This window comes from Macrotis lagotis, chromosome 1 (assembly GCF_037893015.1).
Source record: "Macrotis lagotis isolate mMagLag1 chromosome 1, bilby.v1.9.chrom.fasta, whole genome shotgun sequence".
In the NCBI taxonomy this organism is placed as follows: Eukaryota; Metazoa; Chordata; class Mammalia; order Peramelemorphia; family Peramelidae; genus Macrotis; species Macrotis lagotis.
Genome location: NC_133658.1, coordinates 805349815 through 805375282, shown reverse-complemented (window position 1 = coordinate 805375282; position 25468 = coordinate 805349815). Strand labels below are relative to the sequence as shown.

Below are 25468 nucleotides of genomic sequence, written 5' to 3'. Positions count from 1 at the left end.
TTAAAAAGAACTAAAACAGGACAGCTAGGTGGTGCAGCAGATAGAGTGCTGGCCCTGGAGTTAGGAGGACCTGAGTTCAAATCTAGCCTCAGACACTTAATGATTGCCTAGCTGTGTGCCTTGGGCAAGTCACTTAACTCCATTGCCATGCAAAAACCAAAAAAGAACTGAAATGTAACTTCTTAGATTAGGAGCCTGTTTGACTTAGTTTCCATATTGAAATTAAGCTATCTCATTTTCCCTGGAAATCTTCTGTTCAGGATAAAACTAGGAGGAAGGAAATAGTAAGCATTTATTCTGTGCCAGGCCTTGTACACATTTTGCAACAACTTTGGGAAGTAGATACTGTTATTGTCCCCATTTTATAGTTTTGGAAACTGAGGCACAAATGGGTTAATTTACTTGGCCTAGTTCACACAGCTAGTGAGTGCCTAAGACTGAATTTGAACTTAGGTCTTCCAGGTTCTGGACCCAGCATTCTATCACCTGTGTCAACTAGCTGTGGCAATAAGTGAGAAACTAACAACAGAAGCTTTAGCCACAATCTGTAGGGCTGAGGGAAAGGAAACCAAAAACTGCTAGTGACATCAGAGTGATGTCAAAGAGCAGAAGCCAATCAAAGAGAGGAGGCCGGCCTCGGGACAAGGAGGAGCGATAAAGCCAATACACTGAATTAACTAATTACTGCTCAATAGATGAACATAAAGCAGAAAAGGCTGAACTATTCTTAGTAGTCTTTTATTAAGGGACAAAAGCATGTTGTTGATAAAGAAAGAGTCCTATTGCAAATGGTTAAAATAAATCCATCTTTTTAAAGGAATTTGTGCTCCATGTTGGGATTAATACCAAACTGGAGATGATCCCAGAGATTTTTCCGAGCACTGGACTTCTATGTTCATGTTTCAGTCATGTTGTAATATGATTTTGGACAAACTGTAGACTTTTGAGCTAGAAGCAGAGTGTGGAGTTCAGTTCTCTTATTTTACAGATGAGGAAACTGAGGCCCATAGAAATAAAGTGACTTGCCAGTGGTCACATTGGAAATAAGTAGCAGAGAATCCAGATTGTTGAATTGACCTTTCCCTATTGTTCAGTTTTAAGATCCTGTGGGAAAGCAAGTCTGGAAAAGGACCCAATTTCATGTTTTAGTGCTTTTTATTAAATAATCTTAAGTACATCACTTAGCATCTTGACATCCCTTTCTTCGTTTGTTAAATGATGGAGTTGGATCAGATGATTCCCCTAGGTGATCCAACACTAACTTTCTTTTATTCTCAAGAATTTATTTGCAGGTCAAATTCATTTATCCAGATTGCTTCATTATCTACTTATGTCAGATAATAAATGTTTGATGCCATTCCTTCATTTAAGTGCTTACTTCATGCCAGGTGCTGGGCTCAGCATTAAAGCTATAGGTGCAGTCAGAAGTCAGTGCAGTTAGCCTGACCTCAAGGAATTTATCTTCTATTGGGGAGGAAAGAAGGTACCCCAGGAAGTTTGTTTGAATTATAAGTCATGCGTGGCCAAAGACATGTGTTTGAATTTTATCAATAACTCTGTATGGTGTGTATAGATTTTATTTGTATATACCTGTGATTTTGGTTACCAGACAGTTTATACACTCCTACTTAGTTTCCCTGTCTGATTGTAAGCACAAGTAAAGGAGAAAAAGACATATCAGTAGCCAAGCATTTATTAAATGCTTACTGTGTTCCAGGCACTGTGAAGAAGTCATTAGGAGCATGGTTATAAGAACAGGTCATTATAATATTAATTAAATTAATTAAATTAAAGTCATCGATTTCTTTAAGGTTCATAATTTTGTCATGCCTAATAAAGATGGCAATCCCTTCAAGTCTTAGGGCAGTAGTTTCCAAATGTAAGCAATACTCCCAACTTTTTCTCACATACACACATACATACATACATACATACATACATCAAGTCATACACTTCATAAAATATTTTATTCAAATATAATTAAGAATTTATTATAGTTATCACCTACAAACAAATTTTAAGCATATAATTATTAACTTATTTAATAATTTTGTCATTTTCATGTTTGTAACTTGTAAAAATAATAACCGTAATATTTTACCATGATGAAAGAATGGATTCATTTCACGGTTCCAGGGAAAAATGATGTTATTGATAAAATTGCTACTTATAATTATTTTTTAGCACTTATCAAGATAATTTGTTTTTATGACAGAAAACTTTCACAAATAAGTTGTTAACGACATTAAAATTTATATCACTAATAATTGGTATTTATATAAAGTTTTTAAAGCATTTCACAAATTTTACAAATTCATTTGATCTCCCCAACAACAACTCTAAGACAAAAGTACAATTTTTATCCCTGTTTCACAGTTAAAATTGAAGTAAATAGAAGTTAAAGCTATGTCTTCAGGTCACATAGCTAATAAATGTCTGAAGCTGGATTCTGATTCAAGTATTCCTGATTCCAGGCCCACCATTCTATCCATCAGGCCATCTAATTATATAACATATTTGAAAAAACTATCTTTGCTATATTAGTTTCAGTTGTCCCCTGGATATTTCTCTCAAGACTAGATAGATAGTTATCAGAAGAGTGTTGAAGCAGAGTCTATATAGACCTTCCAGAAATTTTTTGGGAGTGATATCCCTGCATTAGGATAGACTAGCTGAGTTCTAAGCTTCCTGCAAACATTAAGTCTGTAATTATAAATTAGTCTAAATATATAATTGAGAAAACCAGAATGATTAAAATAAATTATCAACCAAAAAAATGACTTTCCAGAAAATATTTTTTCCTTTACTTTTGAACATACACTATTAACAATAAATAATTGGAAAATGATCCTAGGACAGTTACTGTCTTTTTCTTCTTTTTTTTTTTTTTTTTGCAAGGCAAACAGGGTTAAGTGGCTTTCCCAAGGCCACACAACTAGGTAATTATTAAGTGTCTGAGACCGGATTTGAACCCAGGTACTCTTGACTCCAGGGCTGGTGCTTTATCCACTATGCCACCTAGCCTCACCAGACAGTTGCTGTCTAGAAAATGTTTTCCATTTCAGTAGGTCTGATAATAGAATAAAAATAATTTGGCTTTTTAAAAATAACAGCAGCAGCCACAACAAAGGTGGCATCTTAATTTTTACTCTTCCCTTTTGTTTATCTTCTCTCTATTTACTAGAAGCTTCTGTACCTCCAAACCTCCCTCCTCATGGATGGAATCATCTTTATTCTTTGTTATATCCTTATGCTTCACTGGTCTTAGAACATTGTAGCCACTTAATAAATGAATGCCGAAATTTCTCCCTAATAGTACACATTCTGGGGATTTTTGTATTAGAAATGCAAAGTAACTCATGTAAAGAGTGTAAACTAATCTCTAGAACTGCTGGCTTGGGTATTTTTTTGAATAGTCGTTTAAACAAAATATTTCTCAAAAGCTTTCAAGTTTAGGAAAGCTCCCAGTTTGGTTATTTATTGACTCATAAAATGCATGTTAGAATTATTAATCTATATATTTAAAGTGTGTAGTAGCTTTTAGATTTCATAGCTGTTTTCCTTTAATACGTTTTTGTGTGCCTAAGAGTATAGCTTCCTTTGAATCAAGTTAAGTATCATCAGTATTCATTAATTCATGCAGTTCATTTCATAAGTATTTATTAAGTAACAACTGTGCCAGGCTCTCTCAGTTGCACTTGAGGTGAGTGAGTAGGCAGTGAAAGAGGCTCTCCAGGCATGGGGACAGAAGACAGAGTGTTGAGTATAAGGAGGCCAGTCTGGCAGGAATGTAAAGTACATGGAGGAGAATGACATCAATAAGACTGGGAGGTCAACTAAAACCATATTGGGAAGGATAGAGAAAGAGTTCAAAAACACAGAGTAATGTCTGGAAGATCAAGGGAGGGCAGTATCCAATGTCCATCATTTTGGAAAGGTTCAGAAAGGAAAAGAACTGAGAAAAGACTATTGTATTTATCAATAAAGACATTATAGGTGACTTGCAAGGGAGCGGGTTAAGCTGAGCAACATGATCAAGAGCCAGGAAAGGGATTTAGAAGTGAATGGGAGGAAAGTGGAAGAAAGGCCTATAAGCACTTTTTTTAAATTATTATTTTTTTTTCATTTATTTATTTATTTATTTTTATTTGAAGCAATGGGGTTAAGTGACTTGTCCATGGTCAAACAGCTAGGCTGTTATTAAATGTTTGAAGTCAAATTTGAACTCATGTCCTCCTAACTCCAGGGCCAGTGCTCTATCCACTGTGTCACCTAGCTGTCCCTAAGCACTTTTTTTAAGGATAAAGAAGAAGATGTGGATATATGTCATTAGGGAAAGAGAACAGTGAATAAAGAGAGACTGAAAAGTAGGGCCAGAAAAGAGATAGTTGAAGGCACAATCTGCCTAGGGAGCCAGGAGCCAAGATCATGAGATCAGTAAAGGGTTGGGCATTTGTAGGGATTGAGAGAAATAAACCAGTGAAATGACTTGAAGTGCAGCATTCAAGAAGAGAAATGGCTCTTGATAGGTCTCAGAAGTATAAGTTATAATCCTCAACTGAGAAGGGAAGAAAAGGGGGTATGTAATTAGAGAAAAGAAGCTGTTTGAAACAGCTGCTGTAGAGAGTGGGATAGAATGTTCATCCAGGAAGAATAAAAGAATTAGTATGCAACAGTGAGGAAACCCAGGTGAGACTAGATAAATGAGCAATGGACCTAGGTGCATAGTTGTATGTTTTCTATTAATATCAGTAACAGCACACAAGTAGTAGCAAAGACAAATGATATAAATAATCTTCAATTGGGTTTTGGAAGGTAAAAGCAGTGATGGAAAAATGAGGTAAGGAATTCAAGGGTCCAGAACAGGATAAAATTAAACTAATTATCCAAAGGATCAAAATTTTGAAGGAAAAAATATAGGTTTAGAGGATAAGGGAGGTAGCTTGGGAAACCATATAAGGGTGGAGTGATTAGAGGTTGTGAGGATGGAGACTAAGTTTGAGAAGGATGAAGCACAGAAAAGGAAAAGCTAGAATTTCAGTAGGTTTTGGTGAGAAGAATTTTAGTAATGTTATGAAGGTGAAATACTTATAGATGATGATCAAGGGAATGATCACTCCTGTATGTGGTTGAGTTTGAGTTGAGATCACAAGAGTTGAGTATGTGAAGAACTAGGAAATAAGGTTATTTGAGGCTACATGAACATGAAAAATTAAGTCCCCAAGTAAAACAGTAGGAGAATTTAAGGTACTAAGTTTGTTGAAAAAGGAACAGAATGGCATGACAACCAATAGATATTAATAGCTACCAGCATTTTAAAAGGGTGGTATTGGGGTCTAGAGGAAATGAACCTCCATAGGGAGGGAAGATAGGCAGAGGTAAGACCTAGGGGCTAGAATTGAGAAGTAAAAAGCATTCCTTCCTCCTGAACTAGTTTGTGTTTGGGGGATGGCAGTAGTAGGAAGACTTAAAGTGAGAGCACCAACTTAAGTGGCTGAGGTTGTTTAAACTGGGGTCTTCCTGATTGCTAGCCTGGTCCTCTATCTACTTTGCCACCTAGCATGCCTGTTTTCTCTTCTAGTAAGCATCAAATTACTGTACCGGAGTCTCAAAGGGTATCATCATAGTGTCCTTCATACTCCTGATCCCATTCCTTTTATAGTCTTTTCTCAAATTCAGCACCCAGAACTGAACATAGTCTGTCAAATATAGTCTAAGCATGTTAGAGTAGGATCAAACAATCATCTCCTTATCCTCAGTATTGTGTGTACTTCCCTAGAGAGTCACACAGTCCTGGAATTTGAAGTGACCCCAGGAGCTATCTAGGCTAAACCATCTACAAAATAATCCCCATCCTGACATATCTGACAAATTTGAAATGTAAAAAATGTATCATTGCTCCTGGTACATATAGTAGGGATTTATACAATGCTGCTTCTTTTCCTATCCCTCTTCCCTTTCTCCCCCTGCAGCTGGTGGCACAGTGGAGAGAGCACCAGGCTCTGGAGTCAGGAGTACCTGAGTTCAAATCTGGGCTCACACACTTAATAAATACCTAGCTGTGTGGCCTTGGGCAAGCCACTTAACCCAATTGCCTTGCAGAAACTAAAAAAAATAACATAAAAAAAAATAAACCATAGCACCCAGAACTGACCATGGTGCTCCTAAAGAAGTCTGACAAGGGCAGAATACAATGGGTCTGTCACTTTAATAATTCTAGAATGAGTCCCTTTTAGCACATATCTAAGATTACTTTAGTTTTTTGGCTGCCATATTATGCTATTGATTCATGTTGAACTTTGCAGTTTCCATCCACTTAAACTCTCAAATCTTTTTCAGATATTCTCTTTCTTTTTTTTAATTGGCATTTTATTTTACCATAGTCATGTTAATGAAATTTTTTTCATTTCCATCCATATTCATATGTATATTTTTAAGTTACAAAATTTCCACCTTCCTATCTCATCCCCCTCCCCTCAGCAGTGAACAGTCAGGTTAATATTGTACATACATATTTTTGATAAAAAGTGTTCTGAAGAGGATTGGGGGGGGGGGGGTGTTCTGTTTTTCTTCCTCCAGGGATAGTATTGTCCACAGCCAGTCAAATACGATTGTCCTAGCTCTCTGAACTGCTGAGAGGACCTGCTTCTATCAAGGTTGATCATCTCACAATGTTGTTAATATGTACATTGTTCTCTTGGTTCTACTCCCTTCACTCACCATCAGATCCTATAACTCATTTCTTACTTCTCTAGAGTCCGATCATTTATGATTTCTTATAGAACAATAATATTCCATAGTTTTCATATACCATAACTTGTTTAGCTATTCCCCAGTTGATGGGCATCCCCTCAATTTCCAATTCTTTGCCACAACTCCACAGCAATGAACATTGATCATTTTCCCTTTTTCTCATCTTGGCCAATCTGAAAGGTATAAAACCACCTCATAGTTGTTTTAATTTGCATTTCTCTAATCAATAATGATATGGAGAATTTTTCATATGATTATATATAGCTTTAATTTCTTCATTTGAAAATTTTTCATATTCTTTGACCATTTATCAATTGGGGAGTGATTTGTAACCCTATAAATTTGATGCAATTCTCTATATATTTAGAAATAAGACCTTTATCAGATCTCTTAGTTGTGAAGATTGTTTCCCAGTTTTCTACTTTCCTTCTAATTTTGGCAGCATTGATTTTATTAATGCAAAATCTTTCTAATTTAATATAGTCAAATCATTCATTTTGCAGTTTATAATGTACTCTATTTCTTATTTGGTCATAAATTTGCCCCCTTTCCATAGATCTGATAGATATATTCCTTCATCTATTAATTTATCTGTGGTGTGTCACCCTGTACCCATTTTGACCTTATTTTGGTATAGGGCATGAGATGTGGGTCTATGCCTAGTTTTTGCCATATTATTTTCTAGTTTTCCCAACAATTTTTGTCAAATAATGAGTTCTTATCCCAGAAGGTGATGTCTTTGGATTTGTCAAACAGTCGATTGTTGCAGTTCCTTTTGAACCTGTCCTAATCCACTGATCCATTACTTTGTTTCTTAACCAGTACCAGACTGTTTTGATGACTGCCACTTTGTAATATAGTTTTAGATCTGCTAGAGCCAGGTCACCTTCCTTTACAGTTTTTTTCCCCCATCAGTTCCCTTGCTGTTCGTGTTCTTTGTGCTCCAGGTGCATTTTGTCACTATTTTTTCTATCTTGGTAAAATAGTTATTTGGTAGTTTGATTGTTATGGCATTGAATAAATAATTTAATTTGGATAGAATTGTTATTTTTATATATTAGCTCTACCTAACCATGAGCAGTTGACAGTTTTCCAATTATGTAGATTTGACTTTATTTGGGTGAAAAGTGCTTTATAATTGTGTTCATACAGTTTCTGGATTTGTCTTGGGAGGTAGATTCCCAAGTATTTCCAAGTATTTAATGTTGTCTATAGTTACTTTAAAGGGAATTTCTCTTTCTATCTCATGTTCTTGGGCTCATATATGTAAATGTTGAAGATTTATGTGGGTTTATTTTATATCCCTTCTACATTGCTGAATTTGTTCATTGTTTCAAGGAGTTTTCTAGATAATTTTCTCAGGTTCTCGAAGTATACCATCATATCAGGAAGTTTTGCTTCCTCATTGCCAAGTCTGATTCCTTCAATTTCTCTTTCTTTTATTGCTAAAGCTAGCATTTCTAATACTATATTGAATAGTAATGGTGATAATGGACATCCTTACTTCACCCCTGATTTTATTGGGAAATCCCAAATTATTGAAATATTAAATATTGGAAGCAATATTTATTGCTCCAAGTTTATTCCCATTGCATATAATATTTGTTGATGGTTTTAGATACTATTCATTATTTTAAGGAAAACTCCATTATTCCTAAACTTTCTAATGTTTTTAATAGTGGTTTTTCAGTATCTATTGAGATAATCATATGATTTCTGTTGGTTTTGCTATTGATATGTTATTATGTTTATTGCTTTTCTAATATTGAAATATCCCTGCCTACCTGGTATAAATTCTGTCTGATCATGGTATATTATCCTAGTAATAATATGCTGTAATATCATTGCTAAAATTTTATTTAAGATTTTTGAATAAACATTAGGGATATTGGTCTATAATTTTCTTTATTTTGGTTGTTCCTGGTTTAAGTATTAATACCATGTTGGTGTCATAAAAGGAGTTTGGCAGAACTCCAACTTTTAAAAATAGTTTATGTAAAATAGGAATTAATTGTTCCTTAAATGTTTGGTAGAATTCACTTGTAAATCCATCTGGACTTGGAGACTTTTGCTTAGGGAGTTTATTGATGGTTTCTTCAATTTCTTTTTCTGAAATGGGGTTATTTAAGTATTTTATTTATTCTGTTAATCTGGGCAGTTTGTATTTTTGTAATATTCATCCATTTTACTGAAGTTATCCAATTTATTGGCATACAGTTCAGCAAAGTAGTTCTGAATCATCTCTTTAATTTCCTCCTCATTGGTCCCTTTTTGTTTTTGATACTGGTAATTTGGTTATTTTCTTTCTTTTTTTTGAATCAGATTAACTAAAGGTTTGTCTATTTTATTGACTTTTTCTTAAAACCAACTCTTAGTTTTATTTTTGAGATCAGTGGTTTTCTTTCAATTTTATTAATCTCTCTTGATTTTCAGAATTTCTAATTTGATATTTAATTGAGGATCTTTAAGTTGTTTTTTCCAGCTTTTTTAGTTGCATACCCAATTCATTGATCTCCACTTTCTCTATTTTATTTATATAGGAATTTAGAGATATAAATTTTCCCCTCAAAACTTGTCTTGGCTGCATCCCATAAATTTTGATATGCTATCTCATTATCATCATTTTCTTGGATATAATTATTATTTCTATTATTTGCTGTTTAATCCAGTCATTATTTGAAATTAAGTTATTTAGTTTCCAATTAGTTTTTAGTTAATCTTTCCATGACCCTTTATTACGTGTAATTTTTTATTGCATCATGGTCTGAGAAGAGTATATTCATTATTTCTGCCTTTCCACATTTGATTATAAGGTTTTTTGCCCTAGTACATGGTCAGTTTTGATATAGGTGCCATGTACTGCCAAAAAAAGTTATATTCTTTTCTGTCCCCATTAAGTTTTCTCCAGGGTTCTATCCTATCTAAGTTTTCTAAGATTTCATTCACCTTGTTAACTTCTTGTTTATTTTGTGGTTAGATTTATCAAGTACTTTGAGAGGTTGAGGTCCCCAATTATTAAAATTTTGCTGTCTATGTCTCCTTGTAATTCACTCAGCTTTTCCTCTAGGAATTTGGATGTTATACTACTAGGTGCATACATGTTTAGTGATGATATAGCTTCATTACCAATGGTACCTTTTTCCTTATCCCTTTTAATGAGATCGATTTTTCCTTTTACTTTATCTGAGATCAGGATCGCTGCCCCTGATTTGTTTACCTCAGCTCAGGCATAATATGTTTTGCTCCATCCTTTTACCTTTACCCTGTGTGTATCTCTCTGCTTCAAATGTGTTTCTTTTAGTCAGTACATTATAGGATTTTTGTTTTTAATCCATTCTGCTATCCGTTTATCTTTTATGGGACAGTTCATCCCATTCACATTTGCAGTAAAGATTACTAATACTATATTTCCCTCCAGTAAAGATTACTAATACTATATTTCCCTCCATACTTTCTTTCTCCATTTATATTTTTCTCTTTCCTTTCCTCTTATTCCTCCTCACCAAAATTTTATTCCCTTTCCCCTTGAACTTTTCTTTTAAAGTTTAACTTTAAGTTTATTTTCACTTATACCTTTGCCTTCCCTTTTATTAGTCCCTTCTTCCTTTATCTTTCCCTTCCCCCCCTTCCCTGTAGATTAAGATATATTTTTAAACCCAAGTGGGAATGTATCTAATTCCCTCTCTGGACCAAATCTATTGAATAGAATTTACTCAGTGTTCTCACTCTCCTTTCTTTCCTTCTAAAATTATAAATCTTTGTGCCTCTTCACCTAGTGTTCTTTATCATTCAAGTCTACTAATCAGGTATCCTCAATCACAGTTTGATTGCTTGATAAGCTCAAATTGTTATCAAAGCATAACAGATTGCTTAATGATAATTATAATCATTTTTTACTTTACCCCCTTTTCAAGTACTCTCCAAGAACACAAAATCCCCCTCATGAGCCAAAGTATCATCCAAAGCCAAATCATTTCTTGAACTATTTGTTCCCCTCCCCCATGCCTATTTTTCTCTCACATTTTACCCATCCCCCCATCCAGGGTACTTAACCCCTTGTTAAGTGAAGCAGGGATTAACTCAAACCCTGATATAAAATATTATAATATAACCCACCCAATACTAAGAGACTCTAGAGGTCTCACTCACCTAAGAACTTTACAAATGATTGTACACACTGACTCAGGACCATCCAGTTAATGATGCTCTCATTAGACAAGGTGTTAAGCTTTGTCACCACAGGGGAGTTAAAGTGCATCAAAGGTTAATGAGACACTTAAGTTTCAGATTAACACCCCTGCTTTTCATCAGGACTTTTTGTGTCAAAACAAAGTGATGTCATCTTGGACCTTTCAGTTGGAGAGACAAGACCCAAGTATACACATATCCTTTAAATCCAATCACTTTAATTATAATCTACCCTTTAATTATCCTAAGAGAAGTAAAGTTGTCAAGAATTAGAAGTGTTTTATCGGCCTGCCTCAGCAGGGCGCCGCCGAGGGGCTGGCCCGGAGGCCTAGCCAAGCCCAGCGTCAAGCTGACCACCCAGGCCTACTGCAATATGGTGCTGCATGGCGCCAAGTGCCCACAAGGAGCAGCGCCCGTACCACACGCTCTTCGTGGACTGCATCCCGCTCTTCGTGGACTGCATCCCACTCTTCCAAGGCACCCTGGCACTGGCACCCAGGCTGGAGGTGGCCCTCAGCTTGATTGATTCTTGGTGCCAAGATAATAGCTATGTGATTGCTGGTTATTCTCAAGCCAATGAACGTGTGAAGGATGCCAGTCCAAACCAGGTTGTTGAGAAGGTAGCTTCTAGAATTGCAGAGGGCTTCAATGACATTGCACTCATCATGGTAGACAACACGAAGTTTACAATGGAGTGCACAGAACCCACTGCTCATGTGTGTGAGCATCATGAAAACAAATAGCGGCGTAGAGATCCACACTATGATTATTGTGAAGACTGGCCAGAAGCCCAGAGGATCTCGGCATCTCTCTTGGACAGCAGGTCCTATGAAACCCTTGTGGATTTTGATAAGCATCTGGACGACATCCGAAATGATTGGATAAATCCAGAGATCAATAAAGCCCTTCTACATCTATGTTAGGGAGGGATTCCACTGACTGATTTATGGGCATTTCCACTACACTGAAGAGGAAAAAACAAATATTTTTAATTGTAAATAGAATAATATCTCATACCTTGTGTGGAAAGACAACGGTTTTAAGAAATGGCATGGGGCTCAAAAGAGGCAATTTACCTAAGTGGCCATCTTTTTAAAACAAAGGTCTCTGGAGGAGATACAAACTGTCAAGTCCAGCTGTCCCTGTGGATTCTCTCCCAGTTGTATGTTGCTCTAACCTTCAAAATCAAAGCTATTTCTGCTTGTCCAAGAATGTTCCTATTAAACGATTTTAACGAACCTTTTATAAAAAAAAAAGTGTTTTATCTTCACTTTTGGGGGTTATATGCAATTTGATGATTTTGACCAATATTTGTTTTGTTTTGTTTTTTCCTTCCCCTTGTCATTTACCTTTTTTATGTAACTCTTGAGTCATGTATTTGACAATTGAATTCTCTGTTCAGTTCTGGTCTTTGTTTCAGAAAATTCTGGAAGTCCTCTATTTTATTGAACATCCATCTTTTCCCCTGACAGTATATGCTGAATTTTACAGGCTAGTAAATTCTGGTTGTAATCCCAGGTCCTTTGCCCCTCTGATGTATGGTATTCCAGATCTTCCCATTTTTCAGTGTTAAAGCTGATAGGACCTGTATGAGTCTGATTGTGTTTCCTTTGTATTAGAATTGTTTTCTTTTAGCTACTTGCATTATTTTCTCCTATACTTGAGAATTCTGGAATTTGACTATAATAACTCTTGGGGTTTTTATCCTGGGGTCTCTTTCTGGAGATGTTCTGTGTATTCTTTCTTTTTTTTTTTGTCTTTCAATTAAAGGTTCTATTTCTTTTGAGTTTTACAATTTTTCCCCAATCTTACTTCCCTCCCCCCACCCCACAGAAAGCAATTTGTCAGTCTTTACATTGTTTCCATGTTGTACATTGATCCAAATTGAGTGTGATGAGAGAGAAATCACATCCTTAAGGAAGAGACAAAAAAGTATAAGAGATAACAAGATCAGACAATAAGGTATCAGGTTTTTTTTCCTAAATTAAAGGGAATAAGGGGCAGCTAGGTGGCACAGTGGCAAAGCATTGGCCCTGGAGTCAGGAGTACCTGGGTTCAAATCCGGTCTCAGACATTTAATAATTACCTAGCTGTGTGGCCTTGGGCAAGCCACTTAACCCCATTTGCCTTGCAAAAACCTAAAAATGAATGAATGAATGAATGAATGAATGGAATAGTCCTTGAACTTTGTTCAGACTCTACGGTTCTTTATCTGAATACAGATGCTGTTCTCCATTGCAAACAGCCCCAAATTGTTCCTGATTGTTGCACTGATGGAATGAGCTAGTCCAACTAGGTTGATCATCGCCCCCATGTTGCTGTTAGGGTGTACAATGTTATTCTGATTCTGCTCATCTCACTGAGCATCAGTTCATGCAAATCCCTCCAGGCTTCCCTGAATTCCCAGCCCTCCTGGTTTCTAATAGAACAATAGTGTTCCATGACATACATATACCACAGTTTGCTAAGCCATTCCCCATCTGAAGGACATTTACTGGATTTCCAATTCTTTGCCACCACAAAAAGGACTGCTATGAATATTTTTATACAAGTGATGTTTTACCCTTTTTCATCATCTCTTCAGGCTATAGACCCAGTAGTGGATCAAAGGATATGCACATTTTTGTTGCCCTTTGGGCATAGTTCCAAATTTCTCTCCAGAAAGGTTGGATGAGTTCACAGTTCCATCAATAATGTAATAATGTCCCAGATTTCCCACAACCCTTCCAACAATGATTGTTAGCCTTTCTGGTCATATTGGCCAGTCTGAGAGGTATGAGGTGGTACCTCAGAGAACCTTTAATTTGCATTTCTCTAATAAGTAATGATTTAGAGCAATTTTTCATATGACTATGGATTGCTTTGTTCTCCTCGTCTATAAATTGCCTTTGCATATCCTTTGACCATTTGTCAATTGGAGAATGGCTTTTTGTTTAAAAAATATGACTCAGTTCTCTGTATATTTTAGAAATGAGTCCTTTGTCAGAAACATTAGTTGTAGAGATTGTTTCCCAGTTTACTATGTTTCTTTTGATTTTGGTTACAGTGGTTTTATCTGTGCAACAGCTTTTTAATTCAATGTAATTGAAATCATCTAGTTTGTTTTTAGTGATGTTCTCCATCTCTTCCTTAGACATAAACTGCTTCCCTTTCCATAGATCTGACAGGTAAACTAGTCCTTGATCTTCTAATTTGCTTGTATTTTTTTTTTATGTCTAAATCCTGTATCCATTTGGATCTTATCTTGGTTTAGGGTGTGTATTCTTTCAATGGTTATATTGGCTTCTTGTTCTAGCAGATTTGAACAGTTTTCCCTAATAATTTCCTGCATGATGTTTGATCTAGTCTTTCTAGTAGTCTGATGATTCATAGATTGTCTTTCTGGATCTATTTTCCAGGTAATTTGTTTTCCCTAAAAAGTACTTTACATTTTCTTCAGCCTTTTTATTTTGTTTGAAGGAATCTTGTAGTCTTGTAGATTCATTGGTTTCTATTTGTTCAATTCTAATTTTTTTCAATTACCTTTTTATGTGTCCTTTTTAAAGCAGTTTTGTCATAATTTTCCTACATAACTCCTTTCTTTTTTCCATTTTTTTTCCTTCCTCTCTTCTTTGGTTTTTAACTTCTTTAAGTTCTTATATGTACTTATGGATTTGAGTCCATTTCTGACTCTTTGAGACTTCTCCTGGGAGTGATTTTTCACTGATTTCTTCTTCCAGCATGGCATTGTTATCATCTTTGTCTGTAAAGTAGTTTTCTATAGTGAGCGCTCTTTTAACTTTTTTGCTCACCTTTGTTGTTTTAGCTCTGCTCCAGGGGTATAGGGAATATAGATCTGGGATCTGATCCCTCCCTTGTCATTCACCAAGATATTGCCTATGCAGTCCAGGCCTTACCTTTGCAGAGATTTATTTCCACCTTTGTCCAGGTTCTGACTGAGCAGCAGTTTGTTCCTGACCCAGTCCTGTCTTTTGCCCAGTATTCCCAGTGTTCAGACTTTCTTTGGGGTTGGGACCCTCCCTGCTGGCTTTATCTAGCTGGGGACCTAGACAGCACTGGGGCTAAAGCCTCTCGCTAGCTTTCCCACTCTACCACCTCCTGGGTTTTACTTTCCCTTTTCCCCCAAAGAGACAGACCTTCAATGAAGATCCTCCATGATGTCTACCACTGAAAATTGCTTTGGATCTTCTCTTTTTCTTGGTGGGATCTGTAACTTGAATGTCAGAGTAGAGGTTTCATTTATCTTTGGTAGAATAAAGCTCCCGGATCATGTAAGCTTCACGTTGCCATCCTGGCTCCATTCCAGATGTCCTGAACAATTTTATTTCTCTTCCTACCCTTCCCGTCTTCCTAACTTTCCTGTTGTTGTCAAGGGTAGGAGCTAGGTGGCCCAATAGATATAGTGCTGGCCCTGAAATCAGGAAGAATCATCTTCCTAAGTTCAAATCTGGCTGTGGACACTTACTAGATGTGACCATGGACAAATCACTTAACCTTATTTGCCTCTGTTCCTTATCTGTAAAATGAGCTGGAGAAGGACTTTGCAAACCAATCCAGAATCCTTGCCAAGAAAATCCCAAACAGAGTCATAGAAAATCAGGCATGACTCACACACCCATACCCTTCACATATCTACTCTGCTGCCAAGTCTTGTCAATTTTGCCTCCTTAAAGTCTCCTTATGCCCCCTTAGGCCCTCTGACATTGCCAACACTCAAGTGGCACATATCTCTCACTTGGACTCTTTTTGTTGTTGTTGTCAGTTTTATTTTATTTTTCCCAGAGTTTTTAGGACTTTTTTTTAATTGAGACATTTCATTTTTATTTACCAGTAGTCTTAAAGTACCAAGCAACTAGGTAGAGTACAGTACCAGATTTGCTTGGGAAGACATGAGTTCAAATTTGGCCTCCCATACTTACTACCAGTATAACCCTGGTCAAGTCACTCTGAGACTTCAATTTCCTTATCTGTAAAGTAAGCTGGAGAAGGAAATGTCAAACCATTCCAGTATCTTTTCCAAGAAAACTCCAGATGGGATCATGGAAAGTCAGACACAATGAAAACAGCTGAACAACAAAAGTTATAAGTACAAACTAAACCCTTTAACACAAGGTAAACCCATCATAGTACTTGACTGTAATACAATTAACCTGACTTTATAGCATGATTGTGATTAAAAAATAGATGTAATTTTCCTCTAATGTATTTATCATTTATCTATGGAAAAGTTTATCTAGGGTTTTAGTAAAGCATCTGTTATAGACTTCCCAGCTATTTTTCTTGAAATTATGGATACATGAAAATGCCATTAAGTGAATTTGGAAACAATTTTACTTTATGTTACCAAAGCAATGCTAATTTGCTCTAATTCATTCAGAACCAGAGACTCTTGCTATAGCTGTAGCTAGTGTAAGATTTGGGAGTGCTGATGTTCTCAAATATAAAATTACAGCTTTCAGCACTTTAGACAGACTCTTACTAGAAAGGACATCAATGTTGTAATTATGGAACCTAGGTTTGGATCAAATCCTCCATGGCCTTGAGCTAAATAATTCCACTTTTTTTTCAACCTCACTTTCTTTGTAAAATAGGGAAAAGTAATACTTATACTACCTGTCTTATAGGATTGCTATAAAAAGAGTGCTTTGTCCTCCTTAAAGTGCTAAAGTCCATGTCTTTGTTTGAATTTTTCAATCTTCTTCATGTAGTTCTATGATGTTTCTCTCCAGGTTATGGAGACACTCTTCAAGGTTACAACAGAGACTGTTCTCTCAAGTTGTCCAGAGGATGTTGAACTCTTACATAAATTCGTAGCTCCTGGCCAAAAAGTAATCAACATCTAATATTTGAATATTATTTGGAAAAATTTAAATTTTGGTTTCTATTAAGCAACTTTATGTTAACAGAAATATTTTTTCTTTTTTATTAACAAGGACAAGCTTGAACAAATGCTGAAAAACAAGTTTTTAATGTAAGTAGAAATATTTTTAATTTATTATCTAAACGACTTAATAGTTTAGAGATCTGCTTATTTGTTTACTCTCTTTCCACCAATGGAGATAGCAGCTTTCCTGTGCCTTAGTTTATGTATTGATATGTCCAAAGAAATTTATTATCTAATGACTGACGGCTGATGAACATCTCGGAACTTAGCTATCCTAGTCCCTCGATACAATATTCTGATACTTGGTAAGACTTGCCAGAACTTTCACTTTTGTGAAAAGTGGCCTTGAGCAATATAATTCCCTTTAAGATCCTTTGACTCATCTGCACAACAGTTTTTATCACTTTGATATTAATAGCAAGTTACCCAATGTAGCCTGTTATTTTTAAGCTTTATTTTTATCTTTCCTTTTTAAAGAAATTTGTATTAATATATTTAATTTTACCTCACCTACATTCCCAAAATAGTCCTTCTCTTTTCTAGAGAACCATCCCTTATAACAAAAAAAAAAAAATTAAAAAGCAGGGAAAAGTTTTGAATATATCTTAACTGTTTTTTTACAGTGTTCCATCACATGAAAAGAAAAAAAGAATATATATATTATCTTTTCGACCATGCTTATAATTTCAGTACAGTATCATTTGTTTTGAAATGTGCTTTTCATTTATAGGGTTACCATCGTTATCTTTCTGGATCACATCTTTTTTTAGCATTTTCTGATCAATTAATAGCAAATAATGTTAAAATTAAAAGCACAATCTGAACCTAAATAACTTTCTCTTGGTCAAAATTTGACATGATTAAAAAAAATTTTAATTGACAAATAAACTATCTGCACTCTATAGTACATGTAACAAATTTATCTCAAAAACTAGTTTGCCTTTAACCAGTCTACCTTTTTATCCTTACTTTATTTTATTCTGCCTCAGAAATTTATAGTAAAATTAATTTTTCTCCAATTGAGCAGATGTATTTTTGTACCCAAAAATGTCTCTGTTCTTTATTCATTATTTACCAGTACTCATCTTAATCATCATCTAGATTAGCTAATAATACTGAACTAGATGTGGAGCTAGTTGAAGAGAGCTTCATCAAAAAAATAATTTAAATTTGGGAAAGAATATGCTTTATTTTTATTAATATTTAAATGTAAAATTAATATTTAAATTAAACATTTTAATATTAATTAATAATTAATATGTATTCATTTATTTTTATATCACCTACTAATTCTTCCTTTCTAGTCTATTCTAATGATCTACATTTCTATTTTGATACTAATTTCAAAATAGAATTAAATAAGAATAAAAAAAGAAAAATATTGACCTGACTTCTCTGTGTGAAATATATATCACTTCAGTTATTTAACTCTTTATTATTTTAACGAGTATTTTATATTCATGTAAATCTTGAGCCTGCCTTGTATAAATTGATTATCATGAATGTTATGTATTTTGTAGTTATTTTTAAAAAGATTTCTCTTTCTGTTATATCCTCTTGGCTTTTGCTATTGCAATAGAGAAATACTTTTGATTTTTGCGTGTTAATTTTGTGTCCTGCTACTTTACTGATGCTATTAATTATTCCAGTATCTTTGTTTGTTCTCTGGGGTTTTCTAAGTGATTCCTCATGTCTTCAGCATGCTTCTTGTTTGTCTACATTTATGACTTTCTTTTATTAATATTACTAGCATTTTTAGAACTATGTCAAATACTAAGAGGGTTAGAGGTGTCCTTCCTTTGTTTTATTCTACATTTGGAAAATTTTCTAGTGTTTCTTCATTAAAAATTATGCTAGTTTTTGTTTTTAGATAACTATTTCTTATCATGATGAAAATGATATATTTGTGCCTCTGCCTTGTTAGCTTTTAGGCCTAAATTATGAGTTTTAAACTTTGTCAAAGGTTTTTTATGATTATTGATATAATCATTGGATTTGGAATTACTATTGTTAATTATGTTAATTATTTTCCACATATTTGAATCATAGTATATCCCACTGATATAAATCACTTGATCATATCAAAGAATTTTTTTTTTTGGTCAATAGACAATTTGCTAAGAAATAAATCATTTTTCTAACATTTTAAAATTTGCACAATACTTTCACTTTTAACTTACCCTGTTGTAATTATTACATGTATTTTACAAATTTCACGTGATTTTACAAATAAGGAAACTGAGGATCTGAGAGGTAATGTAAGTTACCGGAGTTAATACGAGTAGTAAATTTCAGAGGTAGGCTTGGAATCCAAGTGCCTTGACTCCATCTACAGGTAAGAAAAAAAAAACTCTAGAATGTAAATCTCAGCATCTGGCTTTGACCCCCTTCTCTGCCACTTATTTATTATCTAAATAATGTTGAGCAGATCACTTAAGCTTTATGAGCCTCAGTTTCCTCATTTATAAAAAGATAATAAAATACTGAGATCTCAAAATTGAAAAGAACTCTAGAAGTTCTGATTCTTACCTGAATTTCTTAATTCCTTCTGATATCATTTCCAGCATTGCCTTTCTCATGGGGCTGTTGTTAACTTTAATTAAGATAATATGTTTAGAAGAAATAAATCATAAAATGGTATATAAATGCAAACTTATTTTTGAATAAATGAGATCACAATTTACAATAAGAATCTTGGTGAGAATTAGATAATAGGAAATCCTTCTGCATATAATCCTTATCACAATAAAGACTATAATTGCATATACATTTTTAATTAAGCAAAATATCTTATTTAAATATGTCTAAGAGCTTGAATTAAATAGGTGAAATATCATTTACCTTCTTATTAGTTAGAGATACTTTTATAAATGCACAAACTCTAAAACTTCAATAGGCAATCCAGTCCAGTTTGTATATGACTAAGAAGCTCTCGAGAACAGAAGCTGCTAAAAAAAAAATACCAGTATTCTACTGTGTTTCTAAGTATGTCTTCCAGAAATAATTTTTACTAATTATTCCTAATATTATTCCAAACATTTTTAATGGAGAGAGTGAAATGACCAAATTGACAGACCCTATCTACTTTCATGCCCTTGGATATCACTCTAACACAAAACACTTTAAAGTAACATTTAGGGGCGACTAGGTGGTGTAGTGGATAAAGCACTGGCCCTGGAGTCTGGAGTGCCTGGGTTCAAATCCGGTCTCAGACACTTAATAATTACCTAGCTGTGTGGCCTTGGGCAAGCCACTTAACCCCGTTTGCCTTACAAAAAAAATAAATAAATAAAGTAACATTTATAGAAATCTTGAATAAGGTCATAATTTGAATAAACATGGTTTAGGATCAATATTTTACTCTTTATAATAGACCATAATCATCATCTGCTTCTAAAACTACTCAATTCTTTCTTTGATTACAGGTTAAAAGACCTTCCTCTTATGTAACCCCCCAATCCCCTCAGAATGGGAAAGAGGGTAGTGCTCTGAGGCTTATCATAGTGCCAGTCCCATCTAGGAATGGAAAACTTGGTGCAATTATTTTTTGTTCTAAATTTGCTTATTACACTTAATTTCTTTTCTCTTGACCTTTTTGTTCTTTAACATATTTTACTAAAGGGAAAAGTTTGGAAAGGAGTTTAGGCTAGAGAGAAATAAATTTATTTTTAATATTTTCAGTTGAAAGATTTTTTTATTGTTTTTTTTAATATGCTTACACAAATCTACTTCCCAAGGTAATTCATTTTACATTTGTCTAGCTATACCTTTTAGAAAGTGTTGTCTTATATCAAGCCCCATATCAACAACTTTTTACCCATTGCTTCAATTCTAATTCTGTTCTCTGGAAACACATAGAACAAATCTACTCCTATTTCCACTGAGTAGCTTTTTCACAAAGTTGAAGATAGCTTTTCCTCTTATATTTTCTCTTCAAATTAATCAATCTCTGGCTGGGTTCAAATTTGAACTCAGACACTTTATACCTACTAGCTGTGTGACCCTGGGCCAGTCACTGAACTCCAGAGTCACACACACACACACACACACACACGCACACAAACACACACAAAATAAAAATAAAAACCAAATTAATCAACCTTTCTTCCTTCATTTGATTCTCATTTGGCACAGTCATTCCTCCACTGGAATCTCTCCAGTATTTTAATGTGTTTCATAAAATGTGTGGCCCTGAAAATCTGTTGGGGAGAGGCACAAGTTGAAAGGGGGGGAATGAAGGAGTTTGGCAAACTGTTAAGAAGAAAACTTCAGATATTTGGGATAATCCTCAAAGTGTTTAAGTTGAGCTGGAGAGCAACTTAAAATGGATAATGAGGGGCAGACTATTAAAGGAAGATTAATTAGGGGCTCTGTCAGGAAGGAACTTAGAAATCATGATTTTGAGTCATTGGGAAGCTAGAGGAAACTTTTCAGGATAGAAGTGGTATCAACAGTTTGGAGGGTTTTTCAGTCTCAGAAATCTGCATATGGACTAACTGCTTGGGAGCAATAGTCATAAATATTTATTAAGCATCCACTGTTTGCCAGGCACTATGCTAAGTGATAGGGGCACAAAATCAAAAAAGAAACCCAGACTTGCCCTCAAAGCACAAAAGAAAACTGGAGGGGGACACCTGGTCTAGAAATACAAAATTAGTACAGTTAGTGGGAAATGAGGAAAGGCCTGTGCTCCCCTTCTTAAAAGAAGACTGAAGGGTTCCTGGCTCTGCCTTCCAAGGGAGGTTGTTATTTTCCAGTTTTGAATTCCTAGAGGCATTGTGGAGAAGTTCAAGAAGCACAGTAGAGAAGTTAAAGGCACTGAACTTACTTAACTACTATATAATTAAGAAAATTATGAATCGGAAATAAAGAAACTATTAGTATTACCAAGGAGTGGCAAGTTATTTATTAAGCACTTAACTATGTGCCAAGTCCTTGGGACACATATACTAGGAAAAAAGAAACAATTCCTGCCCTCAAAGGACTTTAATTCAAATGGAGACAACATAGAAAAGAGACTAAAAAGCTAGTGGGCCTCACACCTCTCAGACTGGCCAATATGACCAGAAAGGACAATGATCAATGTTGGAAGGAATGCAGGAAATCTGGGACACTAATACATTGTTGGTGGAGCTGTGAACTCATCCAGCCTTTCTGGAGAGCAATTTGGGATTATGGCCAAAGGGCAACAAAAATGTGTATACCCTTTGACCCGGCAATACCACTACTGGGTCTATACCCTGAAGAGATGATAAAAAAGGGTAAAAACATCACTTGTACAAAAATATTCGTAGCAGTCCTGTTTGTGGTGGCAAAGAATTGGAAATCAAGAAAATGTCCTTCAGTTGGGGAATGGCTTAGCAAACTGGTATATGTAGATGGAACATTATTGTTCTATTAGAAACCAGGAGGGATGGGAATTCAGGGAAACCTGGAAAGATTTGTATGACCTGATGCTGAACAAGATGAGCAGAACCAGAAAAACATTGTGCACCCTAACAGGAACATGGGGGTGATGATCAACCCTGATAGACTTGCTCATCCCCTCAGTGCAACAACCAGGGACAATTTTGAGCTATCTGCAATGGAGAATACCATCTGTATCCAGAGAAAGAATTATGAATTTTGAACAAAAACCAAAGGCTATTACCATCAAATTAAGGTGGGGGAAGCATTATATTATTATGTAATTTTATTCTCATACTTTATTTTTCTTCCTTAAGGATGTGATTTCTCTGTCATCACATTCAACTGAAATCGATGTATAACAAGGAACCAATGTAAACACTAACAGAATGCCTTCTTGTGGGGGGGGGGGGACAAGAATGGGGGGAAAAATTGTAAAACTCAAAATAAAATCTTTCTTTAAAAAAAAACTGGTGGGCCTGGAAAATGTAGAGAGTCACAAACAGAGCCAGGAGAGGAATGAAGGAGCATTGGGAGAAAGGTGACCCAGAGGCAGAAGAATGTCCCAGAGTAAGAAGGCAGCTAGAGTAGCATAATCTGGCAGGTCAGAAGCAGAACAGCAGATTCATGCTGACATGCTGGGCATGCTGACATTGGCTCCTTTGACTTTCATCCCTAGCTTCATTGGGCAGACAATTGTATTCCTTATCTCAGCCTTATTTAGGCCATCCATATAGTTACACTGTAGCTTCGGTATAAGGATTTTGTACAGATTATTATTAATAAGGTAGAAATTATATTTTAGGAGGTGAGTGTTCTCTACAATATAAAGTGATGGCACTGTGTGTATTTTTTTCCCATTTTTAGTATCCTGCAAACTAGGTTAAGATGAGGGAAATAAAGAAGTAACAACTACCATTTTTTTAAAGCAAAAATAAAAATCTTTCTAGCCTTGAATAATCATGAGATTAAATTTCTGTGTCTGTCAAGCTCTTTTGCTGAATTTTTGGACTTAGAAACTAGCAAGACCTATAAACACTTTAACACTTTATATTAAGTTAGACTACATATGCTATCATTTGGACAAGCTAACTTCATTATAATGAATACTAGCCATATGATTAGTGTCACTTTTGTGGTACCTTCCCACTCTCCATATAAGGAAACTTACCTTCTGAATTTCTGATTGTAAATAAGCTAATAGAGAATCATGGTTTCATGATCCTCTTTTTATATGGAAATGTTCAATTTTGTTGATTATCAATTTCATAATAATAAAAAGTTCTGATTATATGAGGAGACTTTATCATATTCTTTTGTTAATAGACATCTGCTTTTAAGGTATAACTATAGAATCTTGAAGGAACAAAAGTAACCAAGCTACACCTTGTTACTATCAATTCCACTATCCTTTACTTAACTAACCTAAGGCAGTAAAGATTCTATTACTTGTGCTCTTTTATTCCTAGTAATATAAAAGAATTTATAGTTAGTACTTAAACTGGTGTATTGGTATATGTTTAATACTGGAGTTAGGAAAGGGAATGTACATAAAGTACATTTTTACATTTAATTTGCAATATTAACATCTCAATTATATTAAATCTACACAATCAATAAAAACTAAATCAGACTTTGATTTGTAATGTTTTCCAGTTTCTGAGGTATAAATGCTCACAATGGAAATTTAACAATTAGCCCTAGCTCAATATACCCTTCAGTCAAGAGACTGAATCAAAGATCTGAGGTCTCTGAGTAGATTTCAAGGAGTCTATGAACTTGGGGGTGGGGTGGAATACAAATTTATTTTAATTGACTTTTGATTTCCTTTAAATTGGGCATTTAAAAACCTGATTCTGGGAAGAGATAGATTGACTACCAAAGGGGTCCATGTCACACACACACAGAGGTTAAGAAACCCCTCTTCTAGTCCAGTGCCTTCAGTTTTCAAATAAGGAAACTTAAAGCCCAGAGAGAAGTAACTTGTCTCAGTACTAACTTCAATTAAGTAGTAAATAGCAGTCACTAAACCCAGGCCACCTAAGAACAGTTCCCAGTATTCTTTTGCCTACTACATAATGTATTACTGCTGAGTATTTAATACTATATAAAGTTTTTGATGGAAGAGGCCATTGAATTCAGTGAAAAGAGTATTGAAACTGAAGTCCTAGGTTCATATTCTCACCATGCTACTTTTACAACCTTTGTGACCTTGAACAAGTCATTTAAATTTGATTTCACTTTTCTTCATTGGCAAGTGTTAATATGCAAATGGTACAGCAAAGTATTCATAGTAGCCTTTAATCAACACTTAGTCACATAATCATTAAGTGTTAGATATGAATGAACTTTAGAATTCATTTAGTTCAACTCTTTAATTTTTTCAATTATATGCAAAGATAGTTTTCAACATTTATCCTTTTGCAGTCTTTTGACTTCCACAAATCCTTCTTTTTATAAACTTGTACTCTGAGAGTCTGAGAGATGTGCTTTATGCAAGGTCACACTAGTTCTTAGTACTAGAACCAAGACAGAAACCTGGAGATCTTTTCATTCTGTCTTGTGTTGTTATGTTGGTTGAAACTAGTTTACTATCCTTGATATTGCCCTTTATAATCACTCAGATTTTAATATGACAAGGCAGAGGGACCAAGAGATTCTAGATTGTTGTATTTTATCTTTGAATCTCTTTCCTAGTCTGTAAGAACCCATTTTTAGGGTTTGAATTAGATTATAAATATTACACTTCTTGGTTGACTTGCAAGTATGGCCCATCCAGTCAGTCAGTATTTATTGAGTGCTTATTTAATACTAAGCACTGTGCTTAGCACTAAAAAATACAAAGAAAGCCAAAAAACAGTTGACTCATAGTTCCTCTGTATTACAGCTACCTTTTCCTTGTAATCATCTTCTGATTATTTCCATTCATGTCCTGTACAGTCTAGCTTAATTGGCCTACTTACATTTCCCATACACTAATTCAAACCTTCTATGTTCCCTTGTACAGGCTAACCATAGGCCCACTCCTTCCTCACCTCTACTTGTTAGAATCCCTCACTCCCTTCAAAAGTTCAACTCAAGTGCCATCTCCTACCTACATAAAGCATTTCTTGACCCCCTTTACAGGTTCCAGTCTCTTTCCTTCCACATCCCTTAATTATGTTATTTGCTGCTATATAGTTTATATTCACATACATGTGTACATGTTGGTTCTCTGAATAGAGTGTAAGCATCTTT

General features: G+C 35.0%; 1 protein-coding gene and 1 pseudogene across 5 annotated transcripts in view; both read left to right on the top strand.

Moving 5' to 3' along the window:
- The window catches only part of NARS2 (asparaginyl-tRNA synthetase 2, mitochondrial), a 195255-nt gene that overhangs the window by 125897 nt on the left and 43890 nt on the right, over positions 1 to 25468 (top strand). For all 5 annotated transcript variants that reach the window (XM_074216991.1, XM_074216990.1, XM_074216992.1 and 2 more), the window contains 2 exons: positions 16671 to 16769; positions 16875 to 16912. In XM_074216991.1, the coding sequence (XP_074073092.1) occupies positions 16671 to 16769; positions 16875 to 16912 (137 nt within the window). The remainder of the gene's footprint in view (positions 1 to 16670; positions 16770 to 16874; positions 16913 to 25468) is intronic.
- Positions 11325 to 13678, top strand: LOC141510235 (ER membrane protein complex subunit 8 pseudogene; annotated as a pseudogene).